Genomic DNA, 16,120 nt, shown 5'->3' on the forward strand with positions numbered 1-16,120 from the left:
GGAAGTCGCCACTCAGTGCTATTTGGTGTCAGCCCTCTTTAAGACTGCCAGTGGTGCTTCAAGTTCTGCTCCAGGACCCAAATAAATGAGTGAAGTAGACCGCAGAGAGACTCTGCCCTGGTCTGCTTAGATACAGGAGGCACAGAGCAACTTCCTCTGGTTAAGTCAGACAGACAAGGCCAGAATCTGACACCATTTCTCTTTTCCCCTTCCCCCTCTGCCCCTCAGACTGGCCCTGCTGAAGAAGAGCGGTGAAGATGACTGGCGCAACCGCATCAACAGGAAGCAGGATGTGGTCAAAGCTGCAGTGTCGGAGCAACACGTTCAACTCTGGGAGGTGGAGCAGAACTTCAAAAAGAAGGTAACCTCACCTGACTTGACCCCTGACCCCTAAACCCTGAGGTTACGTGCATACAGTCCACCTTGTACAACAATTACCCTCGCAAACCAGCCCACTGATGGTGTTTTACCGTGCATACCGTCTTGGTTACATACACACATACACACTGCTGGCGCTGGGGGAAGGAGATTGTCTAATCAGTCTTTACTGTAGCTTTCAGACTAAATACAAACACCTCTAGATGATATGCACCACAGAAACCACAACAGCAATCTTGACAGTAATACTGTTGCATGTTATGTAGGTGTTTGACTTTGTTGGCTTTGTTCCTGGGCAGAAGGGAGGATGTGTCTAAACAGAGGGGTTGTACATTGTCTCTGCTCTCGTGTGTTAAGCTCGTGTCTGTCTCTGTTCTGTTCTTCTCAACCTGTTTCATCTCACCTTGTTTCACATGCTCTGTCAGATTACTGCTTAAAACTTTGTTAAAGGGAATCTTGCACTGTATGCGTGTAAATGACCATTGGAAACAGATTTAAGTTTTGATTGGACATATTAAGACATGCAGATTTAGCCTTCAATCTAATAAACCTTGCGTGCTCGTACTGTAACTTACTCTGGTCTAGAGGGATTTACAATTCTGCAGTGAGCAGTGCTGGGTGAGAAAGAATTGATAGTAATGTTTTTATGGTTAAATCATTTATCCCAATTGTCAGTCCATGTTGGTTTCAAATTTTTTACATTATTGTGACTATGGAATGCAAAGGATTTGCACTCTGTGTTGGGATTCATTTGGTGAAATTATTGAGTCACATGACAATCTTCAGTGGTGATCGGGGATCAGGCACGTATCTTTGTATGTCTAGCATGCATCTTTCCACCTATCTCTATCTTCAATAACCCATGCATGTTACATGTACTGGAACCTCTCTCCTTTCTACGTTGTTTGTCATTTTCTCTGTTTGCATGTGTCTTCATTATGATCAAATAAACGTTGTTTCAATCACTGCATGCTGCTTGACTCTACATCTGTCTCTGTCACTGGGGCCTGCTGGGACTCCCCCCTCTGTTTAGAAGTATTCTCAACACAGCCCGTGTCCTTTCCACAAAGTCAGACTGTGTTTTGATAATACTCCATCTTTGCTTAGATATTTGAATGTTTTCTAAGAGACTGTGCAAATACGTTAAGTGCAATCAACCAGCAGGAAAGCACACCCACCAAACATCAGATGTGTTTACGGAATCATTTAGGGCACTGAAGGTTCCGCAAAAACCTCCCATTCTCTGCTCAGGGAAAGTGAAGATCCGAGACTCATGTCACATCACTGTCACACATTCTACAGCATCTGAGTCATTTCAAGATGAGAACATGAAGGAAAAGAATAGTTGGAGCACAAAACGGTTGAATCGAATTAACATGAAAAGGCCTGTCCCTCAGTTTTACAAGAAAAATAGATCCTCTTTGCGTTGCTTCTTAATCTTCCCATTCAGCTCAGCTAGTGGACTCCATGTCCTGGAGGAGGTCAGAGGATGGGGTCTGAGGCAGGGAGAGGATGGGGTCGTTGGATAGATAATGACCCAGCACAGAACAGTAGATTGTTCGTCATGCTGCAGGATGTGGATTAGCTTCTCTGTGGTCTCTTTGTTGGGACTGTAAACGCATACTGAAATAGAAACGCATCCTGCTTGATCGCCTGTCCAAGAAGGAAAATGTTTTTTTTGTAGACTATCACGATGGCGACTGTCATAATTCCCATATCTGTTTGACCAGAAGGGTTTGTTAAGGTGTTAGTATGTCTAGAAGTTCATAATGTTGCGTTCATATTGTCCGTTTATTACATTAGTAGTATCTCAGCTAAGTTATCATAGGTTAGCTATATCTTTAAACATGAGCTCAGTTATGATGTTACTGTAGCAATTTTAGCAGCTCGACAACATTGGCAAACGGCGTGTAGATGACGCTAACATGGCAGCCTAGTTTGTTAACAAACTTAGCATGGCAGGTTAGCCCAGTATGTTAGCATCACACCCTACCACAACAGGGACCCCACCACTCCTACAGACCCCCCTGTCCCCCCTCTCTTCCCTCGGCTGCTCTCTATAGGACGAAGGGCCCATGGTGATCGATGATTTTGCCGTGGCGGATCAACTCTGGGTAAGCTAGGGGTCTGGAACACACTGGTGTCTGAACATACACCAGTGGTGTGTTTTCACCTACTGTCACAGTGGTGTTCCTCTGGTTGGTGGTGTGTTATCATCCTGCTCTAAAACATCCCTGCTGTCCGTCAAGTGTTGTCATCCCTCCATCATGGTTGCATCTAGGCGCTCTCATCCTCACATACTGTGGGCCTTCCTCCTAACCCTACACACAGCATGACACCTGGGGACGTAGTGTTTATCGGCATCCAGTCAAACCACTTGGAATCCCCTGCTTTTCTGAACCTCTCTATTTCAGCCAGTACCCTCTTGATACGTCTGTCTGTATCTCTCTGTGTGTGTGTGTGTGCGCGTGCACGTCTGACTCTTCCATGGCACTGCCTTGTCAGGAGCCAGTCTTTGCCGCTACCTTGTCCCCTCCTCCCGAGCCCCCTGTCCACATAACTCCCCATGATGCCCCCCCAACCCAGGTGAGACCACTGCTGCCAACGAGCGCACACGCGCACCAACTGCCTTCCTAACACTAAGTATAACCACACACTTACAAAAGCCTCAGCCTCTCCTCGTGTGTTTGGTGTTGGTCTAATGCTGACGCTCAAGGCTTCACGCTACATTATCCCCCCCCTCCCTGCCCCCCCTCCCTGCTCCCCCTCCCTGCCCCCCCTCCCTGCTCCCCCGAGGCTTTCAGCCTGGGTACATTTGACTTCCATATGACTTCCTTTAATGTCTGCACCTTCTCAACAGTGCTTCAGTGTGCAGTGGCCGCCATGCTTACGGTGCCCCTTGCCCCGTCTTCTGGTGAAGGGCCGCAGCCCGGCATGGCTCCGCCAGCTCCATAGCTTTGTGCCTACGCATATACAGTACATAGGCTGCTCTCTCTTCTTCATCCATCTCTCTTTTCCATTCTCTGTCTGTCTCTCTCGCCCTCCTCCCCCCATCCTGTTGTGCAGGCCGCTCCACCTAAACCCCTGCAGCAGTTGCAGGTGGATGAGAGACATCCTTGGAGATGGAAGGTGACCCCCGCCCTGCCCCCCCCCCCCCCGTCCTCCTCCATCATACCTCCCATAGCCAGATGTCACTGTGTAAAGCACTTAAGTGTTTATAAACCTATCTTAAGTGTTTATAAACCTTTCCTCTTACAATAGCAAACTATTAACTAGTGCATGCATTCTGACATGCACACACACACACGTACGCACACACCGTCACATGCCCTGTTTTGGTATGATGGTGATTATACAAACAGGGCTCGGGTTTGAGATCCCAAACCTTAACGGGTGAGAAGTTGGAGAAGTCAGATGTTGTTGTGTACGTACAGTCCACAAACTGCATCTGTGATTGACTGCTGTCCTCATACTAAAGTGTACAAATGTGAACATTTGGAGGCATTTGCAGTTAGATTATTAAAACCAAGCCTGAAACGGAAGACTGTCAGATAAACCATTTATGACAAATGTAAATCAAGGTTGTGTTTAAGGGAAGTGTGTGCATAGGTTATGCTAGCTGGGGCAGTATGTTGTGTGTGTGTGTGATTCTCTTACATAAAAACATCAGACTTACAGTAGGATCTATTGAGGAGAGATTGTTTACAGTGTTCTTAATTTCTCTCCCTTACCATCCTGCTCTGTTTCTCTCCTGTACTGTGTCCACTCTCTCTGTCTCTCTCTCGCTGTCTCTCTCTCTCTGTCTCTCTCTCGCTGTCTCTCTCTCTCTGTCTCTCTCTGTCTCTGTTTCTCTCTGTCTCTCTCTCTTTCTCTTTCTCTCAGAGGATGGGTGAGGAGCTGGAGATGCAGCGTATCGAGGCCCACATGTCCATCCAGGAGAGGAAGCAGATGATCTGCACCCGGGAGGAGGCCTGGAAGTCCAAGGGCCGCGGCGCCGCCAACGACTCCACGCAGTTCACCGTGGCCGGGCGCATGGTTAAGAAAGGTCCGCCGATATAAACACACTCTTAAAAACCTTTTCAGTTTGGCAACCGGTGAATAAAAATGTCACCTCCCTCCCTAAACACACACACACACACAGAAACGGCAGCCCCTGTGGTTTCCACTCAGGCAGAAAATGATATGATTACCTCCCCCATTATCCTATTAGCAGTGGTCTGGTCTGGGGGGATGTGGGAGGCCAGTTTAGGGGGGGCCGTTTCAGCCAGGTTTACTGCTAAACCTTTGCTGCACGGTGGGATTACTGTCACAGCCAATGAGACAGAAGAGCCCCGCCCACACAACGATCCTTCCTGCTACCAGTGTGGAGGAGTTGGCCTGGCTACTGTTAGCTTAGCAGAGCGGGCCAACAATGCATGTAGCTACTGTCAGCTTAGCATTAGGCATAGGTTAGCTAAGGCTTGTTATGCAGTTCATACAGCACATGGAGAAAGGGTTTAAATAGCCTATAGCGCATGGGTTGGTTCTTTGGGGGTTTATTGTGTGTTTTTGTGTGTGTGTGTGGGGGGGGGTTAGGTCTGGCGGCTCCCTCAGCTCTCCTCTCTCCAGTTCTCTCCAAACCCAAGACCAGCAGTCCTGCCATCTCCAAACCACAAGAAGGTTTGTATAGTAACCTCTCCTCACTAGGTAGATGTGTAGAGTGTGTCCCTGAGCTGGACTCCTGTCCCTCCGGTCTGGTTAACCCCTCAGTGGACCCCAGTCTCACCCAACACACACCTGCCCCATTCATAATGAACTGAAAATACAGTTATGTGCTTAAATATTTACTGAAATAAGCACCCTAAATCTGATTCTCACTCTTAGTTTTTTGGGCTAATCCAATGTCTTTGTTTTTCTTTGAAGACTGGGAAGAAATATTCAAAATGGAAGGTGTATTCATCTTTCTTTTGGTGTTGTATTGTATGAATCAAATCTCACAGATTGTACTAAAAGTTTCTCACAGATTTCTAAAAGTCAATCAATGACTTGTAGAATATCGAAACCCTGGGGTAGTGTTTGGTTGGCTGGTGAAAGCTTGCATCGATGCATGAGACTTATCTACTGAACCTCAATCAATCAGCACTGTTTCATGGTGGCTAAGTCTGTGCTTGTGACTCACTGTTGTGATGAAATTCTATGAACTTGTGGTCATTTTCATTGTAAGCTGCTCAGCACTGTGTAGTCCTATTCGAGGCTAACTTGCCCTGTGTTCCCAACAGAGATAGAGGCCAAGCCAGACATGAACTTGGAGACAGACAGGAAGCTGGATAAGCTTGAGTCCTTCCTGGGCAAGCTGAACAGTAAAGGTGATTGTAGTCTTCACTGTGTACAGAACATGACACCAGAACGTGACACCATTTGTATTACAGTATACATACTATACTATTCCTCATTAAAAAATTTAGACAAACTTCAAGCAAACGACACCCAGTTAACAACACCCCCCTCCCCCACCTTCTCCGTCTTGACCCCATCAGTGGCAGGCCTGTCAGAAACCACCATCACAGTGACGGAGAAGAAGGTGAAGGAGGTGATGGACCTTGACGATGAGATCTTCTCCAAGTTCTACCGCCACGCGGCTGAGCTGCCACACCTGAGCTGCCAGGTGGACCTCGAGGAGGACTTTGATGCCATATTCGGCACCAGCATGCCCATGTAAGCCTTGTGGAGCCCCTGCATGGCTTTCTTTGTGTGAAACTTTTAACATCAAAGTAAATCACATGGAGTGGACTACATGGGAATCATTAGATATACTATTACCATGACAGCATCCCTGGGGTGCACATTTTAACATACTGTAGGATGAGTCAGCATTGTGCAAACCCTAGTACACACACACACACTCATACACACACGCTACCTCCTCTCCTTCAAGCCCTAACGTCTGACCCCTCTCCCAGGTTGACCTCCGACATGGTGCAGCACAAGCGGGCAGTGCGACCGGCCCGGAACGTTCCGGCGTCCAGGAACCCCCTGAAGATGCTGGCGGCGAGGGAGGACATCCGCCACGAGTACACGGAGCAGAGGCTCAACATCGGCCTGCTGGAGAGCAAGAGATGAAGGCAGAGAAGAGTGAGTGAACCTCCCGCTGTTATAGACTCCCGAGAGACCAGCTCAAACTCTCTGAAGAAGGAACGGCTGTTGTGGAATGACTGCTTTGTAGGGTGTTTCTGTTAGCATGGTTGTTATTTCACTTCGGAATGTGTGTTTTTTACGTGTCTTAAAACTTGTTGAGGTGTATGTGTTTTGTTTTTTGTTCAATTGTATGTGTGCTGTGTGTATATACCTGCCTGTCCTTCATGGAAATATAGATTATTGGATCTGTAGGTCTGTGTGTGTGTGTGTATTCACCGTGTCTTTATCCTAACTTAGACTCTCTGTCCTGTGTGTGTGTGTGTTCTCCAGTGAGTAAGAACTCAGGTTTCTCAGAGGTTGCTCTAGCCGGTCTGGCCAGTAAGGAGAACTTTAGCAGTGTTCACCTACGCAGTGTCAGCATTTCAGAGCAGACATCCAACAACAGTGCCTTGCCCTACAAGAAGCTCATGCTGATCCAGGTCAAAGGTAGCTCCATCACACACACACACACCGTGCATGCCTGCAGCACACACACCCTCATCAGCCCTCAGAGCTCACTAAGAGAGCATGTTATGCATGTGTGTGTACCCCCAGTAGAACGTTTCCTGGCCTTTCACATCAAGTAGAAAAACATAATCCTTTTAGTCAAGTCAATGGCCTACAAAAAGTACAGCAGGGTAGACTTCTGGATGAGTCAGACGAGGAGAAAAACCGTTAACTTACAAAAAGATTGAACATTTTTACTGGAGTAAAGACAGTTAAACATTGAGCAAAATGCCCGCCTGACAATTTTTTGCGTGTTGTTCCCGTGGCAGTTGTCTCCCCAAATCCTGATACTGCTGCAGCTCCTCCAGAGGTCTGCCAGATATGTCCCAGTGACCTCATTCTAAGCTCTGACGTTCGTTGAGGGATAAAAACTAAAAAATAATTGGGGTTCACTCTAAGCTGTGAAGGATTCTCTTCAAAGACTTCCTCTCTAATGGAGGTTTCAACCCAGAGGAAAAAGGCTAAGCAAAGTTTTCATGGCTATTTTGGTTTCTTTCCCATCTCCTCCAAGGGGCTCTGGGTAACAGCTGGGGTCTCTAAATCATTCTGTCTCAAGTCAGCTCTCTCTATCCTGGGCTTGACTGTCCCTTCAAGCCCTCCCTCTCCCTAATCCACCCCCAAAGCTGTTAAAACACATGCAAGGCATATTATTAGTTTGATTCTAATCTAAAGGCTACATGTGTTAGCATGCTGTTTATTTTCTATAGCCACTGATTCTTGAAACGGATAGTAGTAACCTGTGTGTTTTACTAGGTCGCCGCCACGTCCAGACCAGGCTTGTTGAGCCCAGATCATCTTCGTTGAACAGCGGAGACTGCTTTCTGCTTGTCACACGCCAATACTGCTTTATTTGGACTGGGGAGTTTGCCAATGTCATTGAAAAGGCCAAGGTGAGTTTGTGGAACAATGCAGTGTTTCCTCTAGGATTTGTTTTAGCAGTGGGGGCAGGTCTGGCGGGCCGCCACGGCAAAATCAACATGGCGGAAACACTGCAATGTACAAATGGATGGGCAGACAGGCAGGCAGACAGATATCATACATTGATAAGCAATCACAGCACACTACCTACAGTCAAACTGAGCTCCAACACAGTCTGTGTGTTCCAGAGCATCGTTAGTAGTGTTGCTCACGTGACTCGTACTGCTCAGTGTTTAAAGGGCCTAATGTTGTCATCAGGCGTGTGCTTCAAATACAGGAAGTAAACACCGCCTCGGCAGGAAGCGGGGATTGCGTAGCAAAGGAAGTGGAATGTGAGAGGAAACCAGCTGCAGGAAGCTGCATGCTGACATGTAGACCCAAGCCCATTGTTCAGCGCAGCCTCCCAGCCCTCTGGGTAGCCAGGCATCACACTGAACCCATTTTGACAGGCTGTTTTATCAGTAGAAATTTCCATGTTTACCTCCTAAAGACAACATTCAGTATGGACTCATTTTCTGACTCACGACAGTCCTAGTTTCAGAACTAATTTAGAAAAGCCTTTTGTTCACCAAGAAGTCTGTTCACATCTAAGGAAGTAGTTGTTATTGTGGTATTGCTGTGTCATGTTGTATCTAACCCACCTCCTTGGTTTCCTGTCTCTCTTTCTGTTTGAATTTCTGTGTGTGTGCGTGCGTGTGCGTGCGTGTGTGTCTGGGCCCCAGGCTGCAGAGATGGCCGCCTTCATCCAGACCAAGCGGGACCTGGGCTGCAAGGCAGACTACGTCCAGGTGATCGAGGAAGGCATCAACACACACAGCCATGCTGCTAAGGACTTCTGGAAGGTTCTAGGCGGACAGACCAGCTACCAGGGTGAGGATAAAGTGCTGGCCTAGCATTATGATAATCTATTGTAGGCTGTGTGTTTACATAGACTCAGCATTATCAATACCAGTGCACTGGTACCTATATTAATGCAAAAATGCAACAATAATGTCTCAGGCAGATCAAGTGGACTTGTATATAAATGATATAACAGTCCTTCAGGCCACACTGCATCATGGGCTTGTAGTCAAAGCGGGCTCTCTCTGGTGTTTAAAACTTGATCGTTTAAACAACTTCTGGTTTCCGGTAGCTGCTGGGACGCCCGATGAGGATGAGCTGTACGAGAGTGCCATCGTGGAGACCAACTGCATCTACCGCCTGCTTGATGACAAACTGGTGCCCGATGACGACTTCTGGGGCAAAGTCCCCCGCTGCACTCTGCTCCGACCCACAGAGGTGGCCAGCCATCTTGTCCATCATCTCATGACAATATAATATAGGCACAGCTTATTAGGCATTTAAGCTGTGCACAAGTCCACATTTATTTAATATTTTTATAAAACATGAAACCCAATGACAGCATGCCTGTGTCTGTGGGCTCCCTAGGTGCTGGTGTTTGACTTTGGTAGCGAAGTGTACGTGTGGCACGGCAAGGAGGTGACGCTGGCACAGAGGAAGGTGGCCTTCCAGCTAGCCAAGCACCTGTGGAACGGCACCTTCGACTACACCTGCTGCGACATCAACCCCCTGGACCCCGGGGAATGCAACGCCCTCATACCCAAGTGAGGGGGTACACACACACACACACACACACACACACACTTGGCGTCTCATATATACCGGAGTGTTTATTTATTTAGTCGTGAGGAAACGGTGGTACTTCTCGCTGCTAATCTCTCAGGTCAGGACAAGCTGTATGTTTCCACCGGACTGATATTCACTCCCATAAAACTTCTCGCCAACTATGTGAGAACATGTAAACAACCTTGGGACCATGTACAGGAGCCAGACGCTCTGCACAACCTGTTCTCTATAAATGGTCATGGCTGCTCTTGCCATACACAAGCCCCCTGCGTCTGGGTTTGTGCCCAAGGATGAAGCGTCCCGGTTCCAGAGGCACAAACAGACACAATCCCTTACTGCGGAAACACACTCGTATCAGTACACAGTCGGTGCTGACCCCTCCCCCGCCCCCCCCCCCCCATCAGGAAGGGCCAAGGCCGTCCAGACTGGGCCGTGTTCGGGAGGCTGACTCAGCACAACGAGACCACCCTGTTTAAGGAGAAGTTCCTGGACTGGACCGACGCCAAGAAGACTCCCGCTGCCGGCGTCGTCACCGCCAAGAACGGCCACAATCACCACAACCAACACAAGGTACTGCTATTCCACCGTGGCCACATCTTAGTTGTGTTGCATGGTGGGTCGTTTATAGCTCAACATTTATAGCTCAATGGTAGTTAGCTAACCCAGTGCCTCCTTCCTTCCACCCATCTACATCCCCTGACCCCTCCAGGAGCAGCAGGGAGCGGAGCAGCCGCGCCCGTACGACGCCGCCCTCATGCTGCCCCTCCTCCAGGCGCCGGTGCGCACCGTGCTGGACGGCCTGAGCGTGGGGCGGGGCTACGGCATGGTGGAGGGCGAGGAGAGGCGGAGCTACGACGTGAGCACGCTGGCGGTGGAGGTGTGGCACATCTTGGAGTTTGACTACAGCCGCCTGCCACGCCAGAGCATCGGCCAGTTCCACGAGGGCGACACCTACGTGGTCAAGTGGAAGTACATGGTGAGCACGGCAGGTGAGTGGATAAAGCTTTGTCCTTCTAAAGAAAGAAAAAACCTTCTAAAGAGACTGCTGTTCAGGGTCCTCATCCCAGAGCTTTGCTCTTTCAGGCTCTCCTGTTCTTCCTCTGTTTCTTCTCCTACCCTCCCCTCCCTTTCTCCTTTCTTTCTCTCTCTCCTTCCTCATCCCTCTCTGTCTGGCAACCTAACCTGGTGCGGTAAACAGAAAACATTGACGTAGTCACGTGTCGGCCGTGTATGTCTCTCTCTCTCAGTTGGGAGGAGGCAGAATCCAGAGCAGGTGAGGACGGCGGGTGCCGGGAAAGAGAAGTGTTGCTACTTCTTCTGGCAGGGACGCAATGCCACCGTCAGCGAGAAGGGAACGTCGGCGCTGATGACCGTGGAGCTGGACGAGGAGAGAGGAGCACAGGTACGATGTGTGTGTGTACAGTGTATAAATATATGCCTGTGCATGAGGGAAGGAGCAGATGCCTGGGCTACTCTGTGTGTGTGTGTGACATCTCTCTCTTGCTCCCTGGTTGTCCAGGTGCAGGTCCAGCAGGGGAAGGAGCCCCCCTGTTTCCTCCAGTGTTTTAAAGGAGGGATGGTGGTCCATGCTGGGAAGAGGGAGGAGGAGGAGGAGAACTCTCAGAGTAAGCACTTTCTCTCACCTTGCCCTTCTCTTTGGCTCTTTTCTCCTGCCCTGGCGCTACTCTCTTGAGATAACAGTTAGTAGGGATCAGTAAGTACGTTTTGGAAGCCTTCCTCTTGTCCAGGAAAGACACTGCAGCACACTTTCATTGGTTGTCATTTTCCGTTGCATTGTTTGATACTAGACTACCTCAGGGAAGGATGCTTCCATGGGAGATATTCGGAAACCCCAGTCCAACAAAAATGCACACTGGGTGTCTTTTATTCCTCCACAATGGAACCAACACCCCCTCTCTGTGTTCCTCCTCCCCCCCCTCAGATGACTGGCGCCTGTACTGCGTGCGAGGCGAGGCCCCGGTGGAGGCCCACCTGCTGGAGGTGGCGTGCCACAGCATCAGCCTGCGCTCGCGGGCCTCCATGGCCCTGCTGAGCGTGAGCCAGGCTCTCATCTACCTGTGGCACGGCTGCAAGACCCAGACGCACGCGCGCGACGTGGCGCGCACCGCCGCCAACAGGATCAAGGAGCAGTGAGTGGCTAGCTTTTCCTGCACATGCTGTAGGCATTTCCTGGATGTGCACACCTGCTGGATCACTACCCCCCACAAGGGAGTGACGAGAACACCCAAAATGGAAGGCACTGTTTCCGAGGGGCGTGTTTTAACTAGGGGTGGGTCTGTGTGTGTGTGTGTGTCCAGGTGTCCCCTGGAGGCAGGGCTCCACACCAGCTGCAAGATGACCATCCATGAGTTTGACGAAGGCTCGGAGCCCGTGGAATTCTGGGAGGCACTGGGGAAGAGGGACAGGAAGACTTACGACTGCATGCTTCAAGGTCAGCACACATGCAAACAACGCTTTTGCATCCAAATCCCAGAATGGAAACAAGATTTTTCCTCTCTCTCTCACAGCGACTCCTTAGTTGCTCTGTACTGCCTTTGATGGTCTTGTTCTGTCTTGGGCCCAGTTTCAATTATTACAACACTCATGCATCCCTCCTTTCCTCCTCTTCTCCTTTTGAACACAACGGACCTGCGTGACATTCCTTCTTTCACCCATCCTCTATTGAGATGGGTGAAGATGTATTGAAGAGTACCCTAGCAGGTGTTGTGGCGTGACGTCGTGACATTTGCCCCCTCCCTCCGTCAGATCCAGGGAAGTTTAACTTCACCCCCCGCCTCTACCAACTCAGCAGCTGCTCTGGGGAGTTTGTTGCCACGGAGTTCTTCTACCCCGCAAGAGAGCCCAGCCTGGTCAACTCTCTGCCCTTCTTACAGGAAGACCTGTACACTGCCTCCCAGCCAGGTACACACACTTGAAATGTAGAAGTGCTCTCTCACTGTGTTTTTGTGTTTCTGATGTTCTGTCTTCGTTCTGTGCGTGCACAGCCCTATTCCTGGTGGACAACCACCACGAGGTGTACCTGTGGCAGGGCTGGTGGCCTCAGGATATCGAGAGCCCCGGCTCCGCCCACATCCGCTGGGATGCAGACAGGAAGTGTGCCATGGAGACAGTGCTGCAGTACTGCCAAGGTACGCCCCCAGACCATTTGCGGTTAACACACAGGGCGGTGTAGGTGTCACGTGGATTCTGGCATCTCATTTTATGTATCGAGTTTGTTTGCCGTCTTATCATTCTCTCTCTCCACACCCCCCTCAATCCCCACCACAGCGAAGAATGAGAAGAAGCCCCCCAAGTCTTACCTGATCCACGCCGGGTTGGAGCCCCTGACTTTCACCAACATGTTCCCCAGCTGGGAGCACCGCGAGGACATCGCTGATATCACCGAGAGGGTACGACCTCACCACAACCTCACCACCCCCCAACCTCACCACCCCCCAACCTCACCACCCCCTCAACCTCACCACCCCCCGACCTCATTACCCCCTCAACCTCACCACCCACCTATTGTCCAGGAGTTCACTTACTCTGGTTAACTTATACTGGTTAAAGGCACTCGAAATGTTAAGCATGTCCATAGATGGTCAGGTGATGGTCTGGCAGTAAGAGCCTTCCGTCCTGTCAGGAGGCAGAGGTGTGTAACCAGATCATCCTGGTGGAGGACGTGCTGGCCAGGCTGTGTAAGACGGCCTACCCCCTGACAGAGCTGCTGGCCCGCCCGCTGCCCGAGGGCGTCGACCCTCTGCGTCTGGAGATCTACCTGTCAGATGACGACTTTGAGGTGGGTTCCGGGGAGGAATGGAGTTGGTTGCAGTGTGCATTGACTTTCCCCAGATTCACTTGGGTCATAACTCCTATAGACTTAGTGAAGTGAAGATGTCCTCTTGACCTCCTCTCTGCCTTGCTGTCGTCTTTGTTCATGTCAGTGCTGTATCTGTTCTCTTTCATCCCTTTTATCTATCTCTCTCCCCCTCTCTTTATCTCTCTCTCTCTTTTGTACTCATCAATTTACTGTTCCACTTCACCTTTCAGGATGTGGGGGCTTATGGGAAGGTGAGTTCTTTGAGTTGCGCAGGCGTGGGGCTCTAGACACTCACAGCATCCTCGCTTGATCACTTGAACTACAACACCCATCATTTCAGTGTGCTGCTTTTTCACCTGCTACTTTCCCTCCTTCATCCTCCCTTCCTCTCATAACAAAGCAAGGTGTGGAACAAAAATGGCGGCATCTCTCACTTGTTTTTTTTTTTTTTTGTGCCTTTGTTTGCAGTTCACAAACTTGGTTGTGTGCTAATTGCACTAAATACTGGAGTGAACGAGCTGTTTGTGGTTTCATACAATCTTAATTTATTGATCCTAATTGCGGTTGGAGTAATGCCAGTATGTCTGTTAAGGCTGAGCATGTGTTACTGTCACACCTGTTTGGATGGTGGTGTGTTCTTCTCAGGTTGAAGTCCCGTGGTCAAAGTAGGTTGTTTCTGCTGCTGTCATTTGTGATTTGATGAAGCTGGTGAAATGCACAGTTATTATTCTTGATAGTGTGTCACACCATCTGTTTGATGTGTGTGTGTGTGTGTGGGGGGGGGGGGGGGCGGTGTTTATGGTCTTCACTCATTTTTGATCTACTTACCTAGCATAGGGACAAATTGTATGTGTGTGTCTCAACAGAAAGCGTTGGAAATGTCGAGAGAGGAGTATGAGTGCTTGCCTGGCTGGAAGCAGGTGAACGTGAAGAAAGCCAAAGGACTGTTCTAGAACGTTTGGGTGGAGAGCAAGAGAAAGCTAGCGGGGAGGAAGATGGAGGTGAGCGGACAACATTGGCGGTGTAAGTGGTGCAAGCCAGTAGGAAAAAATAAAATCAAATAAATAATCAACCCCCCCATCCAAGGAGACATGGACGGGAGGGGGCCGGACGTTGGGGCGGAGGTGTGGCCAGCCTCTTGCCTGGTTTTCCTGTCTCTGTTCTTTGATTTGTTTTTCACCTTTTCTGAGGCAAGCGATGCGTGTGGCGTCTCTCTAGGATGGACCTGTGTGCGTGCGTGCGTTTGTGTATAATGGACCAGGTCGTTTTTGTTGAGTTTTTTACTCCTTTTCTCCATCCATGTTGTTATCTATTTATATTGTGCTTCGACAGGACTGCTCAAGCCTGCACATCCATACATTATGGTCAGCCATACATCAGCATCCCTGACACCCCTGTCAGGCTGGGGGGTAGATCTGTCACTCCACCCTCCAGCCCCCCCCTCTAGCTCCACCAAGCTCTTTTTCGACGTCTGTCTATGCATTATAAATAAATAGTATTTAACACCACATAAGGAACTGAATAAATAAAGAAGAGCCTTTTATTGATAGTTTTACAGCAGGACTGGGTGTCTTCTAGTGTTTTCTGTCTGATGTGTGGGGTGTTCTGCACTGTGCCGTCACGTCAGGTGCTCAGGGGGTGCAGTTGGATTTTAAAGTGTTGCATCTTATGAGGAGTGGGGTGGTAATAAATTCACCAATGTATAGTGCCTTGCTTTTGTGTACAGTTTCTATACAGATAAATATTAGTCTGCATTTTTAAGACTCTTTTTGTGATATAAATGATATTAGAGAAATAAACACTGAAAGTTGTTAATCCTGATTTCGTTTTTGTGCTTTTTCCCCCAAAAATGTTTTAATCATTTTGCCTTTTTTATTAGAGAAATGAACCAATGCAATACACCTAAAGTGTCAAAGACATTGATTTTGGAGTCCTAAACTTTAGTTAGCAATGTATATTCAGATGATCCATTCAGAGGATCAACAACTTCTTGGTTTATCCAGCAAGTGGCGCTAAAAGACTGATAATTCCTTCTGACTGTGTGTATGAAAGGGGGTCTCAAATAACCTCGATGATCACTAGGGGGTTATAATATCACATTAAAGCCATAGTGTGATAAATTACTCTGTATAATAGGCAAGCCTTTAATTAATGCTGCCCTAGAATAAAAAAAAAAAACAGTTTACAAGTTGGAATGCATTTTGTGGGGGGCCTTGTTTATTTGCCTAAGCTATTTCCACCCTTGTTGTTGTTTTTAAAAACCTAAAATGAATGAAATGACCTGTAGATCCTAGATGACAGCCAGGCAAACAAGCCAACCTTGTCTCTGAATGTGATAGTGAGCGTGCGTGTGTGTCTGTTGACAGGAGCCCACCTACAACCAAGGCCTCTATTTGGCCCTTGTGTTTTTATAGATTCCTTTAAATGGCTTCTAAAGGTCAATTACCTGCTCTGAGGCTTCCTTCCCCCATCACTTGAAATGGTCAAATGGCAGAAAATGTTTCCCTGTTTAAAAAAAACCTCCACTCACTGGAAAGTAGTTTTAATATGAGTTCATGCAAATGTCTTTGTTTTAAATCACTGTTGATTTGCGATATAAAACTAGTGTTTTTTGGGGGGGGCTCCAGTTACTTTTCTGGTGAGGTTGAGATAATGTACAGTAGCTGCTCAATTATCTTCCTTCTGCTTCAGATGTTGTTTCTCACCTCTCTCCCCATG

General features: G+C 48.6%; 1 protein-coding gene across 1 annotated transcript in view; it reads left to right on the top strand.

The window, feature by feature from the left end:
• The window catches only part of LOC124469874 (supervillin-like), a 33,763-nt gene extending 19,084 nt beyond the window's left edge, over positions 1 to 14,679 (top strand). Inside the window, 27 exon segments of the mRNA XM_047023354.1 lie at positions 229 to 361; positions 2,442 to 2,492; positions 2,884 to 2,964; positions 3,445 to 3,507; positions 4,261 to 4,423; positions 4,954 to 5,037; positions 5,637 to 5,723; positions 5,895 to 6,072; positions 6,318 to 6,469; positions 6,472 to 6,489; positions 6,823 to 6,978; positions 7,792 to 7,928; positions 8,679 to 8,826; positions 9,089 to 9,234; positions 9,385 to 9,560; positions 9,987 to 10,152; positions 10,292 to 10,571; positions 10,830 to 10,984; positions 11,102 to 11,207; positions 11,525 to 11,732; positions 11,901 to 12,034; positions 12,349 to 12,504; positions 12,588 to 12,731; positions 12,871 to 12,992; positions 13,226 to 13,381; positions 13,633 to 13,653; positions 14,269 to 14,679. Of these exon segments, the coding sequence (XP_046879310.1) occupies positions 229 to 361; positions 2,442 to 2,492; positions 2,884 to 2,964; positions 3,445 to 3,507; positions 4,261 to 4,423; positions 4,954 to 5,037; positions 5,637 to 5,723; positions 5,895 to 6,072; positions 6,318 to 6,469; positions 6,472 to 6,489; positions 6,823 to 6,978; positions 7,792 to 7,928; positions 8,679 to 8,826; positions 9,089 to 9,234; positions 9,385 to 9,560; positions 9,987 to 10,152; positions 10,292 to 10,571; positions 10,830 to 10,984; positions 11,102 to 11,207; positions 11,525 to 11,732; positions 11,901 to 12,034; positions 12,349 to 12,504; positions 12,588 to 12,731; positions 12,871 to 12,992; positions 13,226 to 13,381; positions 13,633 to 13,653; positions 14,269 to 14,355 (3,508 nt within the window). The 3' untranslated portion in view covers positions 14,356 to 14,679.
• The last annotated feature ends 1,441 nt before the right edge of the window (positions 14,680 to 16,120 follow it).

The sequence above is a fragment of the Hypomesus transpacificus genome, chromosome 8, assembly GCF_021917145.1.
Source record: "Hypomesus transpacificus isolate Combined female chromosome 8, fHypTra1, whole genome shotgun sequence".
Taxonomy (NCBI): Eukaryota; Metazoa; Chordata; class Actinopteri; order Osmeriformes; family Osmeridae; genus Hypomesus; species Hypomesus transpacificus.